At 35.2% G+C, this 26173-nt stretch overlaps 1 protein-coding gene across 6 annotated transcripts in view; it reads right to left on the bottom strand.

Annotated features, from left to right (window-relative positions):
- Positions 1–26173, bottom strand: part of DGKB (diacylglycerol kinase beta) — a 333385-nt gene that overhangs the window by 227827 nt on the left and 79385 nt on the right. For all 6 annotated transcript variants that reach the window (XM_039712589.1, XM_039712598.1, XM_039712580.1 and 3 more), the window contains 9 exons: positions 25073–25226; positions 23759–23794; positions 22225–22365; positions 17916–17965; positions 16476–16550; positions 15855–15974; positions 6207–6324; positions 3392–3480; positions 3195–3311 (listed from right to left, as the gene is read on the bottom strand). In XM_039712589.1, the coding sequence (XP_039568523.1) occupies positions 3195–3311; positions 3392–3480; positions 6207–6324; positions 15855–15974; positions 16476–16550; positions 17916–17965; positions 22225–22365; positions 23759–23794; positions 25073–25226 (900 nt within the window). The remainder of the gene's footprint in view (positions 1–3194; positions 3312–3391; positions 3481–6206; positions 6325–15854; positions 15975–16475; positions 16551–17915; positions 17966–22224; positions 22366–23758; positions 23795–25072; positions 25227–26173) is intronic.

Raw genomic sequence — 26173 nt, 5'->3', positions numbered from 1 at the left:
AATAAAACTAATATTGTAAAATTTTGTGACAGTTTACTCTTCCTAGACTTGATGATTGTAAAGGTCTTTTCCAACCTGAACTATTCTATGTTTTTATCTCTGTATAGATTCAATAAAATGCATTAAGGTGTTCAGATAGCATTCATTTTCCTTAGAGATGGACATTTTGAAAAGATGTGTATATTTACAGTAAAGAAAAATAATCAGGCTAATAAATATCAGGAGTTGTGAGGTAAGAAATCTTATTAACAAGTGATTTATCAAGTATAATAGGTAGAATACAGTATTAGTTCAACAGGTTCAAAAGTTGTTACAAAACCTGCAGTTCAACACCTGCATCTGTAAATCACATTTCTTCAATGACTGACTCATTTTCCCTTAAATGGTTTAACTCATATGAACTCTATCAAAATTACAATAATATTGTACCAATTGCTGATATATATAAACTTTATTGGTAATATGGTCTTTATAAAATTATCTGGTACAGTTTTGACATGACATTTCTGAATTTTGAACTGAATGGCACCTAATATTAGCCTTGTCCATAATAATTTATACTGCAAAGTTACCTTTTTAGGCAGTTACTTAGCAACAGAAAATAAAAGTCCAAAGACTTTTGATTTACTCTGAGTATTAAAGCCTTATTGTGAGAGTATTTTGGTAGCCCTGTAATCTAAATCATTTGTCATGCTAATTCTCTGCCTCGGTGGTAAGGCTACTTGTACCATAATTAATGCACACCAGGCCATGTTACATCAAATAAAAGTATCTTCACACATTCAGTGGTAATTAGCAGCTTTGCTACTCAGTGGCATGCAAACTTATCTATGAAAAAATAGCTTAATCTTCTTATTAGTCTCTGCTGATCTCTGACAACAGAATTGGCACATAGCAAATAACAAAAGGTAGAAGAAATGTAGCTTTAATGAAAATAACACTTTGACACAAAGAAATAAAATAATATGAATCCCTCTCAAAAAAATCTATATTTAGTAGGTTTTAAATACATTTTCCCAAAACTTCCTTATCCTAAACCTGTCTCTTGTGGAATATTACCTCTCTCACAAACCTGCAAAGCAGGAAAAAGTGTATTTTCTGGAGAGAAGATGAGGGGAAAAAAATTTACATTACCATGGTGGAGAACTACAAATTAAATGGAAGAGGGATCATGGATTTGACTGAGAAGTCAGTATAACAAGCCTCCTTAGTGAAAAACACCTCTAAATTTTGGGACTTGAGTCAGTTACTTCACTTCAGAAGTGACCTTATTAAGTTGTTAGGATAGATATATTTAAAAAGCATGAAAGAGGCTCAGAATTAGTTCCTTAAATAAAGAGCATCCCCTTCGATTATAAGCTGTAAATGTGCAGTACAAGGAGTTGAAAATCACAAGAAGGATGTGATCATAACATAATCATTACATAACTTCAGAATATCCATTCACTAATCATGCATCTTTTAGAAATTCAAAACAATTTTCTGTAATAAAGGTATTACTATTAGAAAATGAAGTTATTGCAATAGAAAATATTGAATGAAGAGAATTGCAACTGAATAGGATTTTTAAATATAATTTGCAGTATTTAAAAATACTAATTCTTTACTTGTGTTAATTAATATCTGAATCTATTAAAAGAAATTAAAATATTATTAAATTTACTTGAAAATATAAAATTGTTTTAAAAACGCCTTTAAATTACTGATGGAAATAAACTGAAAAATTGTAAGCCTTAGTGCCAACATTTTCAATTTCAGCGGCCAAAAAAACACACACCCATTTTTAATTGTAATCTTGACAGTTATTTAGGCATTTAAATAAGCACAAAAGCACCCAAGACATTTTCAAAATAATTTAACTTTTTTTTTAGAATTACTTCAATCATAAATAATTCCTCAGTACTTCTTCAGTGAATAACAGTTCTTATGAAAATCCTCTGAATCTTGATGTACAACTTTAAGAAGCAGAAGACCTTTACAAATCTGATCCAGATCCATATGAACTGATGGGAAAATAATTTCTACTGAGGAAAGACGGAATTTGCAACTTCCTTTGACTTTAGAAGTCAACATATGTTACATAATATACATTTCTTGACTGATATACACATATTACACAGGTACAAATACTTCTATATCTACAGCAGAAAACCGTTATTTTTCTTTCTCAACACATATAGCCATTGCCTAAGTTTAATTATCTACATGCAAAACATGTTGGATTTTGTGTTTTACTCTTTACATAAATTATCCAAATTTTGACAGCAATCTGGACTACATATTTGCTTTCTTCTAAAATATTGTTTTTGAAGTAATCGTAACAGCTTATCACTGAAAGCATCCTGGATCTATTTTCTTTGATGATGTTTCATATTTTGTATTCTTGTGTTAAGAAAATATGTCATAAAACATCCAAACCTGTATGTTTAAAACAAACATTCACTAATGTCTCAGTCTCATATTATTATTTAAAGCACTGAACAAACAACTGCTGTTCCATAACAACAATAATAATGATATCAGCAAAACCAGCAAATACACGCGAAGAAGGCTGAAATCTCTCCACATTTAGATTTAAATCCTGCCCTGGCTAGAAACAGAAATACTGGCATTGCTCCTTCTAGCATGAAGATCTCACTTATAAGGGCAGTGTTCCCTGAATGTCATTAGTTCCAGTTACTGGTTCCTGCTGAATAAGGAGCGCACAAAAGTTGTATATATTTGACTTGGTGCACAGATTAGTATATTATCAACTTGTCTCTGCTACTATTCCCAGACATTTGGAATCACTGTATCCTACCAGATGTCCTCAAATTCATTTGCCTGTCAATACATCACCAATTAGACCTAGTGTCAGAGTGACCTTGATTTTTCCTGGTACTGAAAACTTAATCTTTCTGTAGTGTAGACTGGGAATTCTGCTCTTTAGTGGCACGTTATTTTCATATGGCTATTGTCATGAAGCAAATTTGCTTCATGACATATTGAAATCAGCATTTCATGAAATGGAATAAGCATATTTACTTGCCACAATTAAGAAGACCTAGGCATACTCTGCATATACCATTCCTTAAACACACACATTGCAGATGACTAAAATGAATGATACATTCCAGATTATGAGGCTAGAGAAAGACATTCAATGATTTTTATCTCTAAAACCTGTGTGAAAGGTTTTACTGTAGTATACTCACTGTAATCTGACACCAAACACAGTGAAGTCCAGTCAAGCCTTGGTAACACTTTATAGTTTTGTGACACTTATCACATTTTGTTGGACAGTTTCCTTCTACCCAAAAATGGTGCATTACCTGCAAAAGAAAAACGTGGATATACATGGAGTTACTAGATTAACAGGTACATGGTAAAGCTAATACTACCCCAAACTTACATCAGTATTCTTTTTAGACTTCACATATGTTTTGATGCAAGATGCAGGAGCTCTGGAGACACAGCGTTCATGGACTGTATACTTGCAAACTGAAAAAAAGAAAAGACGTTTTTAGATGTTGAGGCAATGGTATTTCTCACTACATTTCTATGAAACAAATAACATTACACCAGCATGTCATCTCTAAGTAATCAATCCAATCAGTCAATGAAAACTCAAACTAGGCTGCTTTTTCCATGGAATACAAAAGGCCAATTAGAACAGGAAATATTATGCAAGTGAGAAATCCAAGAATGCACTATCATTGCATAACAGGAAATGCTTAATTCAATCAGACCTTACTAAATTTTTTCACAATAATTCCCAAATGACAAAAATATTAAAGACAAATTGGTAGCTGCCAAGTGGTTTATGTCATTTGCTAGTAGGAAGAAATATGTATTTTACGAACTATAGGCATGAGAGCAGCTGGCAAGTACAAAAATAAAAGCCAATGAATTTACGTTGTTCCTACCATTGATTTATAAATCAGAAATGGCCGATTAGTCCATTTTTTTAATAGCAATTCTTTCCATGCATTCCATGTAATCACCATAACTTTGACACCCGTTTTACAAAATACCAACTCCTGAGAAGCTTCCCCCCACCCCCCCAAGCCCTCCAACACCAGTTTTAGGTAACTCCTATTGCTGACCAGGTCTGTAAAGATCATGCTAGCTGCATTTGGAAAACATACAATGCAGGGTACAATGCAAAGCTCTCCTGACTTCAATGATACAACTGTGCCAAGATGAGGAAATAATGCTACAGCTTATGCCTGCATTCAATAGAGTCAACTATTAAAAACTGAGAATGAATTTCTCCCTGCATGGTATATGTCTCAGGCTTTTGACCTCGAGAGCAATTAAGCACAAAGTACTTCTAAACACCTTGCTTGCACCTATTACACAAACCCAGTGGGAGGCGCAGCCATTAATCAGACAAACTGCAGGGAGTAACATTGTTGATTGGACCATGGAGGGATGGTGAGGACCCCTGTGGTTCTCCCCTTTTTTTTTTCCTCCCACACAATCTAAAATGCAAATAATGAAATCTATAGCAATGCTTTGAAAATATACTGGAGAAAAAGCTTAGCTAAATAAGGAAATAGTGGAATAGTTTTGCAAGTAGACTCATGCCTCTTGCTGCATAAAGTAATTGAAAGGATCGTGTTCTTCAGTCACTGAGACCACTGTTCTCACAAAATAGATGTCTAGCACAATAATAAATACATTCTCAAAAGACACACTGCAGCAGAGAAATATTACAGGTCTTGCAAGGCTGGTCCTTTTGGAACAGTTAACTGGTCTACCGATTTCTGGTAACTACTGAAGGTGATCTACATTATTTTCTCAATAGAACTCACTTTCCAACATATATGGGTCTCAGTTCTTCACAATATCAGTCTGACAATAAAGAATTTTAAAGAATGCTACATTTCAAGATGTAATAGTCAGATCAGTATTTTATATATATATATTCCAGTTACTGTCATCAGCATTTAATAATCTCAAATTGTGTAATTTCTATTTGTTTGAATTTTAATAAATGTATCTTTCCCATTTCCCAGTATGGTAAATGAAACTATATGATGTGAAAATGCATACAAAGATTTACATCCAAATTATAGTTCAGAAAAGTCTGTGGCCCCCAGAGGAGAGAAATGGTCAATTCAAACCCCTCATTCATTCAGACTCATCTCAAATTAAATCAATAGAACTGTACAGGCAGAAAGGTTCTCATCAGCTGTGAGGGGCTATCTTTCAGTCCAAAAATGGTGGAAGTCGGTTGCAGTAAGAAAAAGATTATTTTACCAAAAAGAAAAATAAAAAGTGACTTGATACCATCATGAGAAGAATACAGCTGTGTACTAAAGTTCTCATTAATCTAATGGAGCAGGGTATAACATGAACCACTCACTGGAATCATCCACAAGACATATTCAAATCAGAACATAGGGCTTAAAAAAAGATTAATCATCGGAACACAACACATAAGCAAGATATGGATCTTCCATTTCTGGAAACTCAAATGGAGATCAGGTATCTTTCAGCAAGTCTTGGTTCCTCAAGAGACATGTTATGAGATGGTGAAACACAAATGATTAGGAAATGCATAGATAAAGCTCAAGGAACTGAAGTGTAGTAATGGCATCTAATAGCCTAATGAAAGTCAAATTAGATGCAGTAGCTTTTCTGTGCTCCTTTTCTTAAAATATACAATCAGTAAATACATGGATTGAGATTTATGACTACAAAACAAGTAACTATACAAAACTTTAGAACTGTTACAGAAACTTGACTTATGGGAAACTGGGATTTTCACCTTCATAATTAAGAAAACAATTTTGTGCAAAATTTGCATCAAAAAACATGGAACTTAGATGTTTTCGAGTTGACACCTATTGCACATTAATTAGTAAAAACAAAAGAGGAGTAACAAAAGTATAAAGTTATAACCTAAGGCTGATACTCTCTAAAAAAAAATAAAAAAGCAATAGCAGTAAAGAAAAAAAGAGCAACAGACTCCAAAAGGATCTAACAGTGATAACCCTTTGAAAGCAGAAAATGTCCTCAAACAACACATTTGAAAGCCAAATCTCTTGAAAAATTAAGAAAAGAACCATGGGCACTCAAGCAGAGAAGAGGAGGGGGAGACACTACTGTGGTGGCAATGGTTTTGTAAAGGGAAGCTATTAGTTCTTTGTTATGCAGGAAGAACAACATTTCTAGGAACAGACATGTAAGCAAAAGGACACTGAAATGCTCATACTCACACGAACAGCAGAGACCTTGCTTGCCTACTCCGATCAGCATGTTCAAACACAGATTACAGTAGGCAGGCTTGTTGAAGTGTTTCAATCTCCATACATGCTGCCCATCATCTTTCACATTCTGCACAGGACATAAGAGAGACAGATTTCACTTAATAAAATAAATAGTGAAATATGTAAGTGCCAATAAAAATTGGTGATTTACTCAAGAACGTAAAAGACAAGCTGTTACTTCACTTAAGACTCGGCACCAGATCATAGCATAATCATTCCAAATATACAGGCAATGATATAATAAAAAAATTCTTCAGAAACTCATGCACATCCATGCGTTTCGAAAACAACTCAGAAAAAATCCAAAAGGCTGCTGTCACCACTGCAACACAATTATATTAATGCAACTAGGCTGATATTAAATTACACCTAGTATTAATTTTTTTTTCCTATACTAATCCTAAAGATAATGGTGTTACAGGTCAAGAGATAAAACTCCCCAAAACAAATAAAAGAAAGGGTTTTCTAAAACCACACAAATATTCTTAATGACTGTCAGAATTAGTAACGTATATCACGTATGTGAAACGGGAAAACCAACCACACCACAATGACTATTCCCAGCTTTAAATTACGTTAATCTATACTGCCAATGATCTATCAAAACCCATGTATTTAAGGGTAAGATTTACGTCTTAGATCTCTTCTCCAAAAATGGAATTCTTACATTTAAGGCAAATTTTTTTCAGTCAGCTGTTGCACTATATTCAAATCTTTAATGAATAAACTGATCAACTCACTGGCACTTACTACTTAGGAGCCCACTGTAATTTATGTGAATCTCTAAAATACTATCAAATTCATTCATTCATTTCATGAAATTATTTTCATAAAATCATCCAACTTTCTGTTGGATGATTCTCCTCTTCCTTCTTAATGGAATCGTTCTGGGGCCTTTCCGTTTTTTGAAGGTTCAAAAAATTATGTGCAGTTGGTACAGACACTAAATTAATTCTCTAAATTCCTGTCTTCTTGGCAATACTGGCCATGAGGCCTTTTTTCCTTTCTAAAGTCATCAGAGGTTTTGATTCGAAAAGTAACTAGATGAACCTAATGTAATACCACTAGATTTTTTTTTAAACCCTATTTTTTCTTTTACCAAATGTAACATGCAATGGAACACAGTTAATGTCCATCAGCTGTTTCCTTGTGTATTGCTGAAACTGTATAGTCTTCTTGGTCATGTCACTGCCAAAAAGAAATTGCCATACAGCTAAAGCAAGTCACACCAATCTCTGTTTCTCAGAAACCACATCAACAGCTTGCTCTTATCCAGCTTCTGATTTCTCATTGTCATCAGGTATACATATGATTCCTGACTAGATTTTCAATAATATGATGGTTTTCACTGATGAGAATAGTCAAAGTATGTTGGTGAGCATAAATTTTAATAAAAAATTAGTTTTGTCCTATATTAGCATATACTGGGTAAGTTATGTCCTTAAGAATCAGTATTTCTCTGTTCTAGACTTAGAAGTTGATACAAGTAAAATACAATGAAGACTTTTATCATCCTTGTTGGCAAAAAAGAAAAATCCCTAAGCAAAATCAGCACTCTATGAAAATAAGAATGTTTGGCCCAAAGCTAGGTCTAAGCCAGAACACAACTTTGAACATTTCCTAGAGGTTACCTAGAAACAAAAAAACCTGAAGGCTGTTAAAATATATATTTTTTTTCTCTAGTATATCAGGATCAGAGCATAAGTAATAGCTGCCCCAATATTACCAGCAGTTCAAATGCCATCTCTGACAGCTGGGCAACGTCAGGGTCCCCTTTCTGCAGCAAAAGCACAGCAGATGCCTAATGTGGGATTCTCAGGCTGGCAAAGAGTGTGGAAGTTTTCCAATTTCCCCTGAAGAAGCAGAAATAGATTCTGCAGCTGTGAAGCACTAGAAGCCTGTCAAGCTCCTTCATGACTGGCAGCTGAAGAGGATGTATTCCATTAAACAGAGCTCTCTAACTTCTCTTTTTCTTCCCATCTTACTACCATATTCCACACATTTTTGAAGTATTGTTAAACTACAGTAGAGTATGTGAATTTCAAGCCTTCTGAAAGTAGGCAATTATTCATTACACAACAAAGACCATGTAAATCCTTCTGAGAAAAAAACAGCAGACAACGTACACCTCAGTTTTAACATCACTCAGGTCATCAACACATAAATCATAAACCACAAGCACTTAAAATGCAAGCTGACCAGCCTTCCTTAGCAAAATACTTGCTGTTTAGGAAAATTAACAGAAATTCAAACTTATGCATAAACTTGCCCCTCTTCCACATTAATTTTGTACTACTTTTTCATTTTAATTTTATTTTTAAAGAATGGCCATTATGTGTGAATATGTCGCTTCTTATTTGAACAGAACATATGGTCTAACTTAGCTGGCATTTTCCTTATCAGAAAAACAAACAAGTCTTGATGTGGGTGTTCTGCCAATTAAAACACTTAGCTGTGTTACAGACTGCAACTGATGCAAATCCATTACATAAACACAATGCACTTTTGGAAAAGAGCAAATTAAATTTTTGCTCTTCTGCACTGCCAAAAATAAGCAATAAAGTGCTGCATATGATTATGCATGCACATAACTTTTTAAAACACTGCCAAGAGAAAAAAAGACATAATATGAAACAAAGCCACCTCAATGCAAGTCTTTAAGTATGAATAAAATCCACAATTCTGACACATCAGTGCGTTTACTGACATTAACTCATTTCTCTTCCATATCCTGAGAAAGAGTTTAAAAACAAATAGACATTAAGAAGATCTCAAAGCAGGGCAGGTACAGTAAAAATCTCTTCCTCACTTCATTATACACATCACTGAAAATCAAGCCTCCATATGTCATACCCAGACTTTTAAACATAATGACAATAGTAACATTTATTTTGTTAACAACAGTTCTCTTAACTTATGGTCCTGACCCTGCTACCATGGATTTGATTGCCAAAGCTACCTGACCTTAAAAAGCAAGTCAACCATAAAAGAGCCAACCTTAGAACTAGTGAAAAATTTTATGCTACCAGAGACTTCAGCTACACATCCCTAACCTGGTTTAATATTAGCTTATATCAGCTTTTTAGGTATTTGTGTATAAGGTAAACAAAGAGATCTTCAAGATTCTGAGACTTAAAAAAAATAATGAAATACCTGATAAATTTTGATCCCAGCAAACATATCCTCTTAAAATAGCTACAGAGTGTCTAAAACACCAGAATATTCAGGGTTTTTTCTATGAGAAGAGTTAGTAACAAACATCCAAGTGAAAAGGATGTTACAGAGTAGCTGTTATTCTTTCACTGATTATTTTGTTTACATTTATTTAAAAAATATTTACTTGACTTGCTCAAGACAATTTTATCACTGATTTTTAGGTATTGTTCCATCAGTGGGAAGGTGAGAATACTTTCCATTAAACTATGCAGCAAACAGTTTAAAACAAATATTGTTACATTCTATACTCCTTTGGTTGGCTCTTAGGAAGGAATTCATATCATGTTTTGTTTTGTTTTGTTCAATTTGCTTTGGGAAGAAAGAGTTTAAAGTCTGGTTTTGGTCAAGTGGAGAGGGAATAACCTGATTAAAAGGACATACTATTTGGGAGGCTCACTCCTAATTTCTGAGATACTGTGTATGTGTTTGAGAAATCAAAAGTCTTCTACAACCTTCATCTACACACTCATCCAGAAACAGAAAAGGGAGCATAGGAGGGAAAATTAAATGGTTTTTGAAAGCTTCACAAATAGCCACAGTACAGAGTTTCCCTGTCCAAAATCTGTCATCTGCAGAGACTTTGATGCTGCAGAAATTCAACTGTAAATAACGGTAAATCTGTATACCTGCATGAAACACCATTTATTCTACACCTTATACACTGAAAAGGTAGTTACTGCTGACTTTTCCTGGGCTTTTTTCCGACCTGGACACAAAAGGGAAAGCGGGGCTGTAGTAAGGAAAGGCATTTTTGAAGTTGCCGCAGGGCAGCGGGGCCAGCCCCGCGCAGCGCAGGGCGGCCAGGGCCGGGCCGGGCAGCGCCTCGACCCCGCCAGAGCGGCCTCAACCTGGGACAGCGCGCCTCCCTCAGCCTGGGACACCGCGCCCTCTGCGGGGACAGCGCGCCCGCAGCCGGGACACCGCGCCTCCCTCAGCCGGGACAGCGCGCCTCCCTCAGCCGGGACAGCGCGCCCTCTGCGGGCCCTGCCGCCACAGCACAGCGGCACAACAGCTCCTTCATCCCTCACTGGGATCCTACTTCCAGCCGGGAACGAGCTGGCACAAAGGGAGCGAGCTAAAGCTCCGGGGTCTCGAGTCTGCCCTGCGCCCGTATAGAAGTAGCGCACGGTGCATCGGAACTTCGGCCTTCCAGAAAACTCACACTTCAGAAAGGACTTGCAGAAATGTCACTGAGGACAATAACATGCCTGACTGTCCTTCCTCGCTGAACAAAAGAAACAGAAGTCTACCAAACTGCCCAGGTGTCGAGCAGTCATTTCAAGCTCCGGCCTGAAGGGATTACTCACGGGGTAACAGATCGCAGCCCGGACTCGCAAATGTTTGCAAGTCTCCAGTTTGGCTCCATTTTAACAATACAACTCGAAAAGCTTGGCAACAATAATGTAATATACACGGTAAGAAGCACTATTCCCAAGTTTGGACTCCTACTGAAACATTCTATCCCACACTCAATCAAAAGAGTTTAAAAGTTCTTTTTAATTATTTGAGTACAATTGCGTAATATTTGCTGTTTGAGGATCCAAAGTAAAATTTTAAGAGTATATCCTTATGATTTAATTGAAACATAGTCTCAATTCAACACAAATATTTATCCCATCAAAATTTACCCTGATTTAAAAGGTGAACTGGGTTGGAAGTTACAATTAGTGATTTAAAAGGAAAGTGTATTTAACTCATTTCAAATTACTGCTGACTTTATGCAGCATTTGCTGGTTTTAAACTTCTCTCTCACCTTAGGGCAGCTATTCAGCAACTGTACAGTGCCAGGTACAGTGCAACCGTGACATCTAGTGGCCAGTGGAGAGGGAACAAAATACTTCCCTAAAATGCAGCATTTCTGTAAACACTAGCACTTCTGAACTTGCAGTTTATACCTCCTTTTTGTGCACTCACTGAATAGTAATCATTTGTTACAGGAAAAGTGAGACCAAATATCTGGCATGCAATTACTTTAAAAGAGAAATCAAGTGCTTGTATCAAATCATGGTGGAATAATATTGTACAAAACCTACCGAAGAGCAGAGTACCACGCTTATGGCTGACAAGACTCATCATTAAGAAGCCTTTTGTGCACAGATTAAAAAAGAAATTTTAAGTGATGCTAGGAGAGTCAATGAGCTAACTCTCCACCTTCTCTTATAATGTTAATCTATTTAAATTAATGCAGAAGCAAATAAAAATGTCAGAAACTTTAAATGATTCTATCGTGGATAAGTAGAAAAATTGCCTAGTGGTCACTAATGTGCAATAGACAACTTCCCAAAAGTATCAGGAGCACTGCAGGGATGTCTCTGTCCAATTTGTGTTTGGGCGAGAGACTAATTATTTCCTTAAGATGTAAAAATAAATTTGGAAAGTTGATGAGGACTGTGAAAACTCCAGACTGAAATGTGACACTCAGCAAAAAACTACCTCACATTTATTACTAAAAATTAAACCACATAAATAACAATTTCTTACATAGTTAACATTTTCTTTTTCTTCACTAAATTCTCACTTTACATGAGAATTTCTTGAAAAAACAATCCATGAAATTGGAACAACTAAACATCAGAGTAAGAATTACTCTGTCTTAAAAACAAAGGTTTCAGCAGAAGCCATATAGAATGCATTTAGACAGTGCTAATGGGAAAAAGGGACGTCGGCCAATTACAAATGGATTACACAGGTATACAATTCCAAGATCTTTTCTTCTAAAACAAACTGCCAAATAGTATATGTATCCATCTCAGAACCCCTACATAAAAAGAACCAATTAAGTTCTTATTTAAATTCCTTATTTTGTCCCCAAATTGTTTGTTTACAATATCAACTGCCTTAAAAAGCACCAAAAAATCAAATATGTCATTTTTACCCCAGAACATTCTCAGAGACAGAACTCTGTATTTCTGAAGTCTACCTTCATAACAACTCCAAAATCAAATCTTAGGAGGAAACAGAACATAAAGCCCAGCAAACTAAAACAAACTGGATATTAAGGTTGATTTCCTAGGGAAATTAGACTTTTTTATGCTCTTTGTCCCATTATCTTCATCACTCTAAACTGCACCAGCAACTTTTAAATTAGTTTAGTAATGTCAAATAAATTTGAAGGGCACTAGAAATTTCATGAAAGTCTGTGAAAAAGTGGTGGGGAGGGGGCAGAGCCAGAGAGAGAGCAAAGGGGAAATCAGGCAGATTTCCTTGTTAATTCTCTGACTTGGTAACAGGTGGCTGGTAAATGTTTGTAGCTACAGCCTAACACTCTTGTCTCTCTCATCAGAGGGCAAAGACCACAAACCTGAGGTCAGGCAATCTCAACCCCACTGCTCATAAACACTGACTTGTTTATTCTTTTTTTTTAAATTCATATAGTTACATGCTTCACTTAAATGCCCCTTCTTTTTAAAGTATTCTGACTAAATCATCTAATACAGGATGTAATAAAAAGTGATTGAAATGCTTTAAATGTAATATAGAACTTTTACATGATATCTGATCTTTCTATATAGCTATTACAGGAAACTAAGGATAAAGTACAAACAATGTAGCTGAATTCTAAAAGTACTATGACAAATCTGCAACTGAACTAAATTATCATAGCTTCACTGATTAACATATCAAATGAGACCAGCTGAAAATCTTCCATCCTTCATACAAGCCCCATACAACAGTTAAGTACATTTCAGTGTTAACAGACCCCAACCCAAAACAAATTAAATATTCCACTTGCATCATAATTTATTTAAATAAACTATAGTGACAATTCTTTGCATTATCATACCAGACAAGCTCTGAACTTCATCTCTTAGATTTAAAATTTTGTCATTGCGAGTTCAGTACAGAATCAACACTTACAAGAAGGTGACAGAATAGTTTGGTTGGTGGGTTCTTTGTTTGTCGGTTTTGTTTAGGGTTTTTTGTGGTTTTGCTTTGGGGTGGGGAGGTGGGGAGGCAAAGGGTGGTTTTTTTGATGTTTTTTCCCTCTGATTTACAACATATGAAGATTACTTGGACATGTCTAAGCAGAATAATCCAATAAGTTATGCCCCTTATTTTCACATACCAATCGGCTTGAGGAAAACCTTAAGATATTAGCACTTTTTTATTAGTGAGTTCAAAAGATTCTGATCTTGTTTTTCATTACAGTAACTAAAAGGAGAGGATACTCAGAAAGCAGAGTCCTGGGAAGCTAGGTTTGCAAAATCTAACAGTGGCATGCAAAAAGAAGTAAGAGCATCCCACTAATGGGATTGATGCAATGGAATGAAGAGCTTGGATAATACATTAGATGCTGCAAAACCATCAAAATCATGCTATCAGTTTACACTAAATAACAGACAGGCATTAGTATTGATTTCACTTTTCAATGTCCTAAAATATGATTTTATTTGAACAAATGGAAGTAGTGTATTTTTGCTGGTTTAATGAAAAATTTAAAAACTTAGCTTTTCTCTACATATAATGTGATGGTTTAAAAAATCAAGCAGTTTTAAATATAAAAAGAAAAATAGGAGGGGTAGCATCTTGTCCTAATGAATCATTAGAAAATTACTAGCAAATCAGCTCATATGCAGGTCACAGAGTTTACATAAACTATGCTGATTGATAATCAGACATTTTGCATGCTATTATAGTATTTCTTCCACGACTGTGCATTTCTGTCCGTTAAATGCATCAAATACTAGGAATACTCTTGATGACAGAAACATTGACCCATGTTAACAACAGACTGTAGAATTTTGATCACTATTTATGTATTCTTAGTATTTCCATAGTAAAGCTATGCGAAGCATGATAAGTATCTAAAAACTAGTAAAAATACTCGGAAGGATAAAATGTTTGATAACATAGCTTCTTTCTAACAGCTTTTTCTCTAACATGAAAATAAACTTTACAGAATGATCTGCATTAACTTATGCCATATCTTAGGAGTTCCAAATTTAGGAAGAAGGAAATGTAGATATTGAGAAATACTCCCAGAACACCTATACTACTTGTCATAAAAGAAAAATCTGTACTGAAAATCAGTATTTGTTATCTGCTATATTGCTTGCTTGAGAGCATTTCCAGGCCTTTGTTTAGATTAATTCTGTGGAAATAACAGAATTCAGCCTGAGAAAGATCTGTTGTTTGATGACAGTAATTTAACATTTTTCTTATTCCGTCTCACATACAGAATTAGGGCATTAGTACTACAGTGATTCAGACACATTGAAAGTTGTCTTCAATTCAGGTATTTTACTTGTAATTTTATTAATTAGATTTTTTCAAGACTTATGTATTTTCCATTCAATAAACTCGTTTGTTACATATTCCCCTACACAAAGTATCAATCTGAGCATTCTTCATGCAAATAAAATAGCATAGAGCAACTAGAGCAGTCTAGATTGTATAAAATGGGGAAAATAAATATTATTTATTATTTTCAATATGTGAAAATTACTTAAGAAAAGAGATTAAAAAGATATTTAAAAAAAATCAGAAATGCATTTGAAACCCATGCTTCAACAAATGAGTTAAAAATTAGCTCAAATACAGGACAGCAGGTGGCACTGAAAACATGCCAACCTTAAAACAGCTGCATTGAGCTGATATAAAATTGATCATATTACATCTGTATTGCCTTCAATGTGAGGCTGTAAATGTATAGAACATAAGCTCATCTTTCACAATACTCTGTTGGTGTAAGTGTCCCCCCTGATATTGCATCTTACTATACTTTACTAATGTAGTTGCAGAGACAGAAGATCTTCACAGGGATGTATCATGACAGGACAAGAGCCAGCAATAATTGCTGCAGAATAAATTTCATCTGCACACATGAACAAAAACTCTTTCCCTTGAGAACAATTAACACAGGCAAAGTTTGCCCACAGTACTGGTAGAATCCACCTCACTCGAACTATCCAGGCTTGACAGGGCTCTGACTGAGATAACTCCACCTGTGGCGCTGCCTTTAATTAGGGACTGGAACAGAAGATCCCCAGAATTTCTTTCCAACCTGGATTGTTCTGTGACTCAGTACAGTTAGGTCACACAAACCAGTTGCCAAGCTGAGAAGTTTAGACACTACTCCAAGCCAGTTACAACATACATATGGGTAGTCAAACACACTTAGCAGATATACTGCAGCCTGTTGTTAGCAGGGAAAATTATTCAGCTTTTTAAAACTCCCAGCTCCCGAGCCAGCTTGTTAGGTGGTGCTTTTAACTTGCTAGTGGTTCTGTGCTGTTGAAGACACTTCATTCTTTGCACGTCATTCAGCCATAGTAAAGAGGAGCAAAGCAAAGTCATTCTTTATACAGGCCACAGAGAAAATAACCTGAAGGTCACAGTCAATATGCAAGCAGAAACTTGATGCTACTATTTAATACCTACATTTTCTAACCCAAGAAGGACCAAGAGTGGGATTGTTGTCATTCCTCCTTGGATCCACTCTTCTAGGGAAACAGTGCCATCATGATCATAGTCAATTTCTTCCATCATTTCATGAAGAATCTACAATTTAACGGAAAATCTCGTAAGTTCTAATTTATTATTACTATATTCTAGTACAGCATGTTCTAATTGTTAGAACATGTGCAGATCTCCAATTCTCTCATACAAAAAAAAAGAAAATATTACTTGCATGGTAGTTGTAGTCAAATGAGTATGAACAGTTTAGAAAATAAAGTGTCATACTCGTATTTACATTTTATTAACACCTAAATGTCCCAAACCTACTTGTGTCCTTTGTGCACTAACTCTTAAGAAATCTTCAGAGACAAACCAGTTATGTTATAGAAGTTAATGATTACATTTATTGAACATTTCATAGATCAGATTTAAACAGCTGAATACCAGTAAAAGTGTAGTTCACAATGCTACTTCATAGTGGAACACAGGCTATTCTTATTTCTACCTTACTCACCCATGGAATGCCACGTGGATATGAAATATCACAAAATTATGATAGCTGTCTCTAGTAACATTAAAAAATTGTGATAACTGGATACTTACTGGACTTAATTCAGTAATATCCCATTCAAGGTATTCTGCAACATGCATCATTTGAGCAATGATATTTTCCAGCTCCTAGAGATGAATGAGAAAGTATGATATTAAGGTTATAAAGAAAAATTCTACTGCAAGAAACTAATAATTCAACCATATTGCATTCAGTGACACTATTTCATCAAAATCCCTGATGAAATATACTTTTCACTGGAAGCAGTATTCTCAAATGGATCTGCTTACTAGCAAAACATTCTGCATGGACTACAAAGCATTCAGGGAGACGAAATACAGCCCCACAACCAAAGTAATTGAAAGGAGTCAGAGATTCTTCCTTCCTAGTTATCTTTCAAGCACCCAAGTTTTCACAATCTGATTTCCACCCTGTGGTAAGATCATGTAATGATCTTTAAATTCCATCACTTTAATCTGAGTGATGGAAAAATCACTCAAAAACCAATTAAAATTATTAAAATTATTTTTTACCGTAATTGCATAAATCACGAATTTCTAACAGAAGTAAGGCATGAAATGGATTCTGTAAACTACCACAGATCTATTTTCTTACCACTACAGTATTGCGATTTCCCTTGGTCATGTATCACTAGGGCTTTTCTATACTTGTATATGCACTTTTGCTTTGTAAACATGCTCAAATGCTTATCTAGGACCATTCTAAATTCTCATTTGTATTCAGGCATCTAACTCAACCTGGTATTGCCTAAAATTATGGTGCCGTATTTATTTCACACCCGTGTATAATTTTGCTTCCCTATTTCCCTGCAACTTATAGGAATCACCTCCTCTTCCTCACCAATCCACTCTATGCTGTCTTCCTTCCAGTAGGTACAAAAAAAGGTGGAAAAAATACCCGAAGAAAAGAAGAAAAAGAACACCGCTAATAAAACACTACTTTTTGTTAGCTATCTGACAAAAATAATTACAGCTTTTAAAATTATTTCCATATCTCCTCCTTCTCTTCAAACATTTGGTTGGCCTACTCTACAAAACTTTGCCCTTAATACTGTTCCTCCATTCTTAATAATAATATGGAAGTTGTGACATCTCATAAATCCACTGTGTGACCCCCACACTTATCCTTTTTAATGAAATCTTTAAAAATGGTGCCTTCATACACATCTCCCAGCAGCATACCAGAATTACTGGAATCATATTAATGTGTCTCCTACTGTAGTATCACCATTAAAAATAAGAAGACTATAGAACAGAACTCCATGACAGCAGTGTCAGCAACTGAAAATTTATACAGTTGCATATTTCTCACTGGAAAACTCAAGGATTAATTTTCAAATGAATGAATTTTTATCGACTATTTTTTACACTGCTTCTAATAATTCAGAACAAATATAAACTTGAATTAATGTAGTTTTGTATAGTTTTGTCATGTTGACATACTCTTACAATGCAATACATAAAAAACATTACCGAACTATCCAGGTATCCATTCCCGTCTGTATCATACAAGCGAAACATAACTGAAAAGAAAACAAAGAGAGAAGGAAAACTCTGTTAGAAAACACAACAAATACATCTCTTTTTCATTAAAAAAAACCAAACAACTCCAAACCAGAACACAAAACAACTTAAGCCTGAATTTTAAAGAAAGCACAAGTATTAACATTTTTGTTTAATGATCAGACTAGCTGTAGACCCTCCAAACAAGCTGCATCATGTGAAAGGTTCACTCAGCAACTACCCTGCCACAGAGCCTCCAACAATACGTATTAGCCAGAGAGTACAACTGCACCTCTTCCACGCCACCACCCTAACAGCTAATTTGGTGTGTGAACTTGATTTTGCTTCCCTCTAGAGATGATCTGTCTTCATGGTGAGTACTGCCAAAAGGCCCTTCTCTGTGATCTCACCAAACACAGGGTAACACACAATTGGTCACAAACCTTGATAAGCCTGCCTAAGGTACAATGCTACTCTCCCTTGGCTCTTGCTATCACTATTCAACAGTGATACTGCTTTAGAAACTATTTTCTGACCAATTAAATAAAACACAGGATCAATGTTTTAAATATCTAATCATCCAAATCCAACAGCATTCATCACAAACTGCCAGCATGACTTCTTCCAGGACCACATTTGCTCAATCAATTTCAAAATGTACTCCCAACTTTCTGGGGAACCACACAGATAAAAAGGTATATTTTGACAATATCCAGAAAAAAAATGCCTTCAAGATTGTATCAAGATTTGATTCCATCCAAAAGAAGGGGTACAAGCACCATTAATAAGGTATTTAGAAGCAGCAAAGCCTAAAGCTTTCAAAGGAATACTGTTGTAAGTCTAAAAAGGAAATCCAGAAACCTACAAATACCCCATTCTTTGTCCCTACTTTCAGGGACAGTTTGTCAGAAATCCAAATACCCATCACACTCTTCAAAAGCACGATTTTTTTTTTACCCCTGCACCTGTTTTTTAGGGATGAAGAAGTCAGCCCATGTAGAGGTGGTTCCAGGACAACGTAATGCTTTCATCAACAGCAAAACACAAGTAACCTGTTGTCTAACCAGACGTCTCTGGAAACATACGACCTATTTAACACTGAGGAATCCTACCACACTGGATCCATAGCAGATGTTGTTACAGTCCAAAAAATTTCACAAACAAAGCTTACCATAATTTCCAGGAAACAATATAATGAGAAGTGAGAAGAAATTATTAGCAATTAGAGTAACATTCAGAAAGAATTTTATTATTTTTGGACTTAGAGCCAAACATATTAACTGTTATATGTATTGGCTTGTTTCACTTACACCCTCTATCTTGGGAACAAGTTGATCATCCAACTGTGTGGAAAAAAGGTAATACCTACACCTCTATACCACTTCAGCAATTTTTGCCACTACCTTGAACTGCTCTTAAGAGAGCTGTAATACAAGATTGATGATATTTACAGCAACACACTATTTCACGCCACAAAGGCCCATGATTCATTAGTTACAGGTTAAGAAAACCTATAAAAATATCGTTCTTTCCCTAGAGTTACCACAGCAAAATTGTTTCAGTGTCAAACAAGTTAATGCCAAAAAAGCCACCGGAGATTGGTGCTGCCCCTGCTGGTACACCTTCCACCAAAGCTTCTCAGTGCTTGATAGCTAATATTGTCTGCCAAAGGTATCGTTAGGCATTCACAGTTTCCATAGGGATGAATCTCTGAATCACTCAACCATAAAGATAAAATCATTTGGCTCTCCTTCCTCCTGCTCTGTGATTCTTAGACAGTAGTTGAGAGAATGTTTTACAGCAAGTTTTAGCATCTCCATAACCTTTAACTACTCCAGAGCAGTAGTGCTTTTTTTTCCTTTAACATGAATCAGTAGTTCTAATCAGTCGTTTAAAACCAGACATTAGTGTAATTACAACTGTTTCACTTTGAAGAAACAAAGTCTTCCCAATTACATAGGTATAGGGTAGCAAAAAGGCTAAATCTGTGCTCTTGGCTAGATTTTGAAAACTATGCTACTGGTGTGGCATGCAATCTCTTTTCTATTCATACACTGCTAAATATTCATGCTCTTGATTTACACGCTTAGGAGAAAAAAAAAAAAAACAAAACCGAAACAAAACCAACAACAAAATGATAAAAACAAACAGAAGTTCTGATGCCCAAGTCAATTTTTTCTATTCCTTTTCCCATCTCCTTACCTGATTAGACTGACTCCGCACTCAATTTCTATTTCTAGATGGCAATTGAGCCTTAAAACCTAAGATATGTTCTCTCAATGTATCTCTGTGAGGAATGCTTGGGATTTTCTTTATATTCAGGTCATACATACATTATGAATAACAGATATGCTAAGCATGCCAAACAGGTGAAGTTCACACTATGCAAGACCTCTTTACACTCTTAACATGTTAGAAAATCAATTTATATGGAATATTTATAAACCTCTGAAAATATGTAGATCATATAGATCCAAAGATGAAACTCTTAGTGTAGTTTATCCTCCAGCCTACATCAAATTTCAACTGAAAGCACCACTTTCATGTTCTACATGTCCTGAATTAAATCTCCAAACACTCAGCTATGACTCATATTTTTCCAATTTTGTCATCTGAAAAAAAATTCAAATCACTACTTGAAATTGGTATTGATAGTAATATTGGCAACTCCAGAATAAACCATTTTTCTTTTTCCCTTCATTGCTACACACTTATAATTTACATTACAGGCATCAGAACTACTGCTTTCAAATTTGGAAAAAGAGTTAAATTATACCATGAACTTATAATGAGAATTAACTGAAATCAACAAAGTCTGCATACAATGGTGCAGCATAACCTGAAATTTAGATACTAAAAAGTGAAAATATGTGGAATATTTCAACTCTGTATGACAAAAAAGAAAATAAACCCATTAAACAACCATGCCCAGAATTATATGTAGTAAATGCAATTGACCTTGAATACATAAAACATTTAAGTACCACAAACATATTAGGTCATGCCCTCTCGCTCCTAAATCACATAGAACAGTCTTTGCTCATGCAGCCCCTATTGTAGGAAGTTCATGGAAAATTCCCGTACTGTAATTATCACTGCTCCTCTGTCTCTCCTCCTTTCCATTGTACCAGCTCCTGACACCAGGGGAGGCAAGTGAGCTCTATTTCATGCCGTGGTTTGTGCATCGAGCTCCTCAGAGCTCTGGTAAGGCTTGCATAACTTGCTACCATGCAGCAGATATTACACTGTAAGTTACTGGATCTCAGTTTTTCTGTGTCTGTGATCTGAATGTGCATTCACACTTACATTCTCATATTTTAATCATATGATACCAAAACAATATTACCAAATTTGGGGGATTTGGGGCATTTTCTGTGACCTTGCAGTACAAAGTTGCTTCTGTAAGCTAGCTACAGGTTAACAAAACATCAAGATACTTCAGCAACGTGTAACCTTGTAATGAATTTCTTATCTTTACAGAAGCAGATTACTGCTTGCACATCCTAACATACTGAACACTTTGCACATGAGAGCCTGCTCCCACAGATCTTTTATAAACAGACCAGTTATGTATATTGAACTATATTTCCTCTCAATAAGGACTATATGATTGGTTCTGACTGTTTAGCCACATGACAAAGTGACTTCTAAAATTCCAAAATAAGAAAACAAGTTTTTTTCTGTTTTCCTCCAATTTATAGATCAAACTCACAGGGCTGGTTTTAAAATTTTTTTAAATAGGTGTTGCATTTTAAAGACCCAGGCTCCTAATTAAAAAATAAAAAACAAACAAAACCAAACAAGAATTTCTAACTTCCTGTGTCAAACACTCCTTCCCAATAGTGATGCAGATTTGGATCATTCTTGGCTTTTCAGTATTCAGAAATATTGTGGAGCCCACAGCCTATATTAGCAACTGTTCTTTGTTTGAATTAGGATGTTTAGTACAGGTTATTCAACCCATCTACAGATCTCTAAGTATACTCAGTATAGTTTGTCTGTTTTTCTCAAATCTTATACCAAATAAGACATGATAGTGTAGAGAGCATTATTGTAACTACAGAATGTACAATCCATACTCCCCATTTCAGAAAATGCTAGATAGAAAAAATTTCATTTAAAATCTCACCATTAGCAAGAAGAAAAAATAATTTCTACAATAAGGGTCACCTAGAACCACGTTTTTATAATCCATCTGCTAAAAACTGGTTCTTAAATTCAGAAACAAAATATTTGATGACTTAGGGAAATAAATATTTAAAATTGAAAAAGAACATACATTCTAGCTTGTCTTCAGGTCTTCCTCTTTCTAGCAGTGACAAATAGCAAACAATATCTTTCAGCTGGATCATGTCTGGTAAATGTGAGTTGGCAGGAGTAGGAGGTCTGGATGTAGAGGTACCCTTGTTAAGTCTCAGACCTGCAAATAATCCATAGCTATTGTTAGTCTGAACATACAATACAAGCAGAAAATGAAAACATAACTTTTGCATGCATTCATCTTTGTTTTATCTGAATCTCAGATTAATCTTAATTTAAACATAAAGCTTTAAACAATTCATGTTCATAGTTTATCCAGCAAAGGTAGAACTAAAATAAGCTATCCAAAACACATCCCCCACCCCATTATGGGAATGGCAAAAACTTTTTTTTTTAATTTGTGCTGATCTGATTTCATTTGACTACAAAACTACAAAAAAATTCGGTGAATATTTTTGTTCTACTATACTAGATGTTAAGTATTAAAAACAACCCCTGCTCAAATCTGCATCCACTTTCTTGTGCTTGTAGAAGCTTCATCTAACTTACAGATTGACAACAACTACACTAATTAAAGATGTTTTAGTGTCTATGAAACCTCTACTAATACCCAAGTGTATCGTTATCCCAAAAACACAGCCAGATGTGTGTCAGTGGAGCACATATTTCAAACACAAAAGTCTCAGTGACAGACTACTGAGGAAATATATCTAGAATTTAAATAATAGTCATAATAATTGCTCAGACATTGCGTTAATAGCACTACTTGGAATTAAAATTTCAAAATTGCCAAACTTTTTTTTAGAACAACATCAGTATGACCAGTCCTGATGATATTACTGGAATCTGCAGGACCAAAATGGGGAAAAATGGGAAGGACAGCCAAACACAGAGAAAGGAGTAAGAAAACTTTCTTTACAAGTTTGTTACACTTCTCACTGACTGAGGGTTGTCCACTCTCTCCCTAAATTTAGCTTGAAAAACTTCCTTGCAATCCAGATACATCTTCAAAAGTTAGATTTTAAAAGGTATGCCTGCATGTTATGAGATACATATGTTAAAACAATAAAATAAGGTGAAAAAGAGTAAACTGGTGTGCAACAATGTATTTTGGAATTAATTTTATTTTCATGAAATTTCAGCAAATAATAAATATTAAAAGTAAATATTAAATGAACAAAAATATTGAATAAGTCAATGTTCTATTCAATGAGCTTGCATGTCAGTTAGGTGTCATTAAAATTAAGACACTCTAATATTTTATTCAGTTAAACACTAGCTTTAGTCACACAACTTGCACAAACAGTTCATATTCCAGTCTTACGTAAATCACATTCACAGAATAAAAAAAGATTATAAAACCTGGGATAACTCTTCTCAAAAACAAATAGTGCTGAAACTCAAATGAAAATAAATACTAATTTTAAGGTACCTTGTAACCTATCAGCTGCAAGATACAGGTTAAATTATTACTTTAATAATTAATCAGAAGCGGGAAGGGTTGGCTGCAATGTACTACTGACTTACAGACGACTTCCAGTCCTGTTGCTTACCTGGCATCTGTTTCCATCTCTCTTCAGACACCTTAACTGAAAATACATTTATAAACAGACATGAGTGGACCAAAAGAGACTAAATGTAAAACAAGCACACTACCTGATGGACTGATGAACCCTGCTATTATCCTTGTCATTTCTCTAGCTCTCACTTACCCCTCCATATTCCAGAAGAATGTCTAATATTTCTGAAAAAGTTATTTTCCAGTATAGACAGGCTTTTTTTTTTTCACTACTGGTAGCATTTAAAAATTACTAGATACCCAAAACCACATGTTTCCATAGTCTCCATTTGCACATCAAAATGTACCAATGCACAGTTTTTTCCCCTTAGAAGATAGGAATTATCAGGATGTAACATTTATTTTAAACCATGAAATTGAATTACAACATAAATCCAGTATATTTTCAAGCCCAAACAATTCTTGCACAAGGTGAATTGGACTGCCTCTCTGAATATGTTTCTGATGCAACAATTTATCAAACAGTCCTTCTGGCGTTATGCTAAAAACATGGAAGCTTCCTAAACTGGTATTACATTATATTATTTCTAAAGTACTTAGTAACAGAAAAATTTAAAAACTCTTGACAAACTTGGAAAAGCTAGTGTAGGAGAAAAGTATTTTAGGAGGCAACATCAGAGCAAGAAACTTAACATGTAACTGAAATAACAACAGTAATAACAGCACTATCCTTAATAATGATTATTATCATTATTATAATTTTACCACACATAGGAATAAAATATGTCAAAGAGAACTATTGTGAAAGGGAAGAAGGCTGAGTACAGCCTATACAGGGCAAAATTTAGCTGTGTCCTCTGAAATCAAAATCACTTTTAGTGATATACTAACACTTACCCAACATTTAAAATATCAGTAGCTGCTAAGTATGCAGGATTAATAACAACAGAATCACACCTAGACACTTAAAGGAAACAGCAGCAACTGGCACAGAAATGGTTGAGCACCAGCAGGAGCCTCCTGCATGAAGCCTGAAGATTTTTTAGTGTTAGTACAGGAGAGTAGGCAACAAGAACATGTAACCATAGCAATCTGATTAGCATTAACATGACAAAGAATGTCCACTTGGTGTCTCAGCTGCATCATTATTGTGAGTTGAAACCATTTAATTTCCATTCCTTTTCACAGTATTTCCTATTATGGTTGAGTCAGTTTCTCTAATTTCACAAATACCAGAACAAAAATCCTGCAACATGTAGTTAAGAATTTCATATATTTACAGCTATTAAAAGTAAAACAGCAGGGTGAGGGAACCTATAGCTCTTTAAGTACTGATTTTATTACTTACCTCCAGAAAGGTGCTGTGGTTTGTTTTTAATTAATGGGCTGCAGTGAGAGATTTTATTCCTAAATGATGTAAAAAGGTGTTCAATGAAATCATCTGGTAACTCTGCCTCCAGAAAAGTCTTCATGAACAGCTTGAACCCCTCTAAATCAATTGTCTGCAATTGAAGGGGAAGAAAAAAAGGAAAAAAAAATAATGGCTTGTAAAAAAAAACAAACATAGTAATCCATCAAATAATATTCTGTTGACAAAAGCTTTGGACTATATTTGAATATATTGATTTCTGAAGACATAGACTGGCATACCTATTCTTGAAAGTGATTATTGAAATAATATTACTTTGAAAATTCACAGTATTATATAATACCTCAGAGCACTGTGTAAAATAGCCCAGAGTAAATTCAGAGCACTTATATCAGGACACTGAAATCAAGATCCATGCTCTCAAATTTCTTGATTAGCATCCAAGGCGCCTACAGAGTTCCTAGGGATGTACTTAGCATGTCTTTAGCTTTTCCTATAATGAGGCAGACAAAAAGCAGGGGATTTTTGAATGCCTAATGCAGGGAATTGAAGGCTTCCTGTCTTTTCCTACATGGCAACATGCTTTGCTGGTGTTTGTCAAAGAGTTACTAGTCACCCTGTCTCAAATAGGTTCAAGGAGTCAAATCAGAGTGCTCAGACATGCAGCATTACTTAGAGGGGAAAAAACAAAAGTTGTTGATCCAAAACATTTGTCATATAGCTTAATTTGGTTTTGCTTTTGCCAGGAAGGTAAGAGATGATTAATAAAACTCGAATGATGACTTTTTTTCTGTTAAAACAGCACTATCTGTTTTAAGTAATGAGTCACAGATTTTCTCAAGCTGGAAGGAGTACGTAAGGAGCATTGAGTTCAACTCCCTGCTCCTCACAGGACTACCTGAAACTAAACCATATGACTAAGAGCATCATCCAGATGGCTCCTTGACCTCTGATGGGCCTGGTGCCATGACCAAAACATGCTCTGGGAAAGCTTCTTCCACTGACCAACCAGCCTCCCAGTGAAGAGCCTTTTCCTGATGCCTGATCTGAACTTCCCCTGATGCAACTTCTTTCTATGTC

The sequence above is a fragment of the Passer montanus genome, unplaced genomic scaffold, assembly GCF_014805655.1.
Source record: "Passer montanus isolate IOZ18808 unplaced genomic scaffold, ASM1480565v1 scaffold10, whole genome shotgun sequence".
In the NCBI taxonomy this organism is placed as follows: domain Eukaryota; kingdom Metazoa; phylum Chordata; class Aves; order Passeriformes; family Passeridae; genus Passer; species Passer montanus.
Note: the sequence above shows the minus strand (reverse complement) of the source record. Positions and strands in the feature narration are given on the sequence as shown.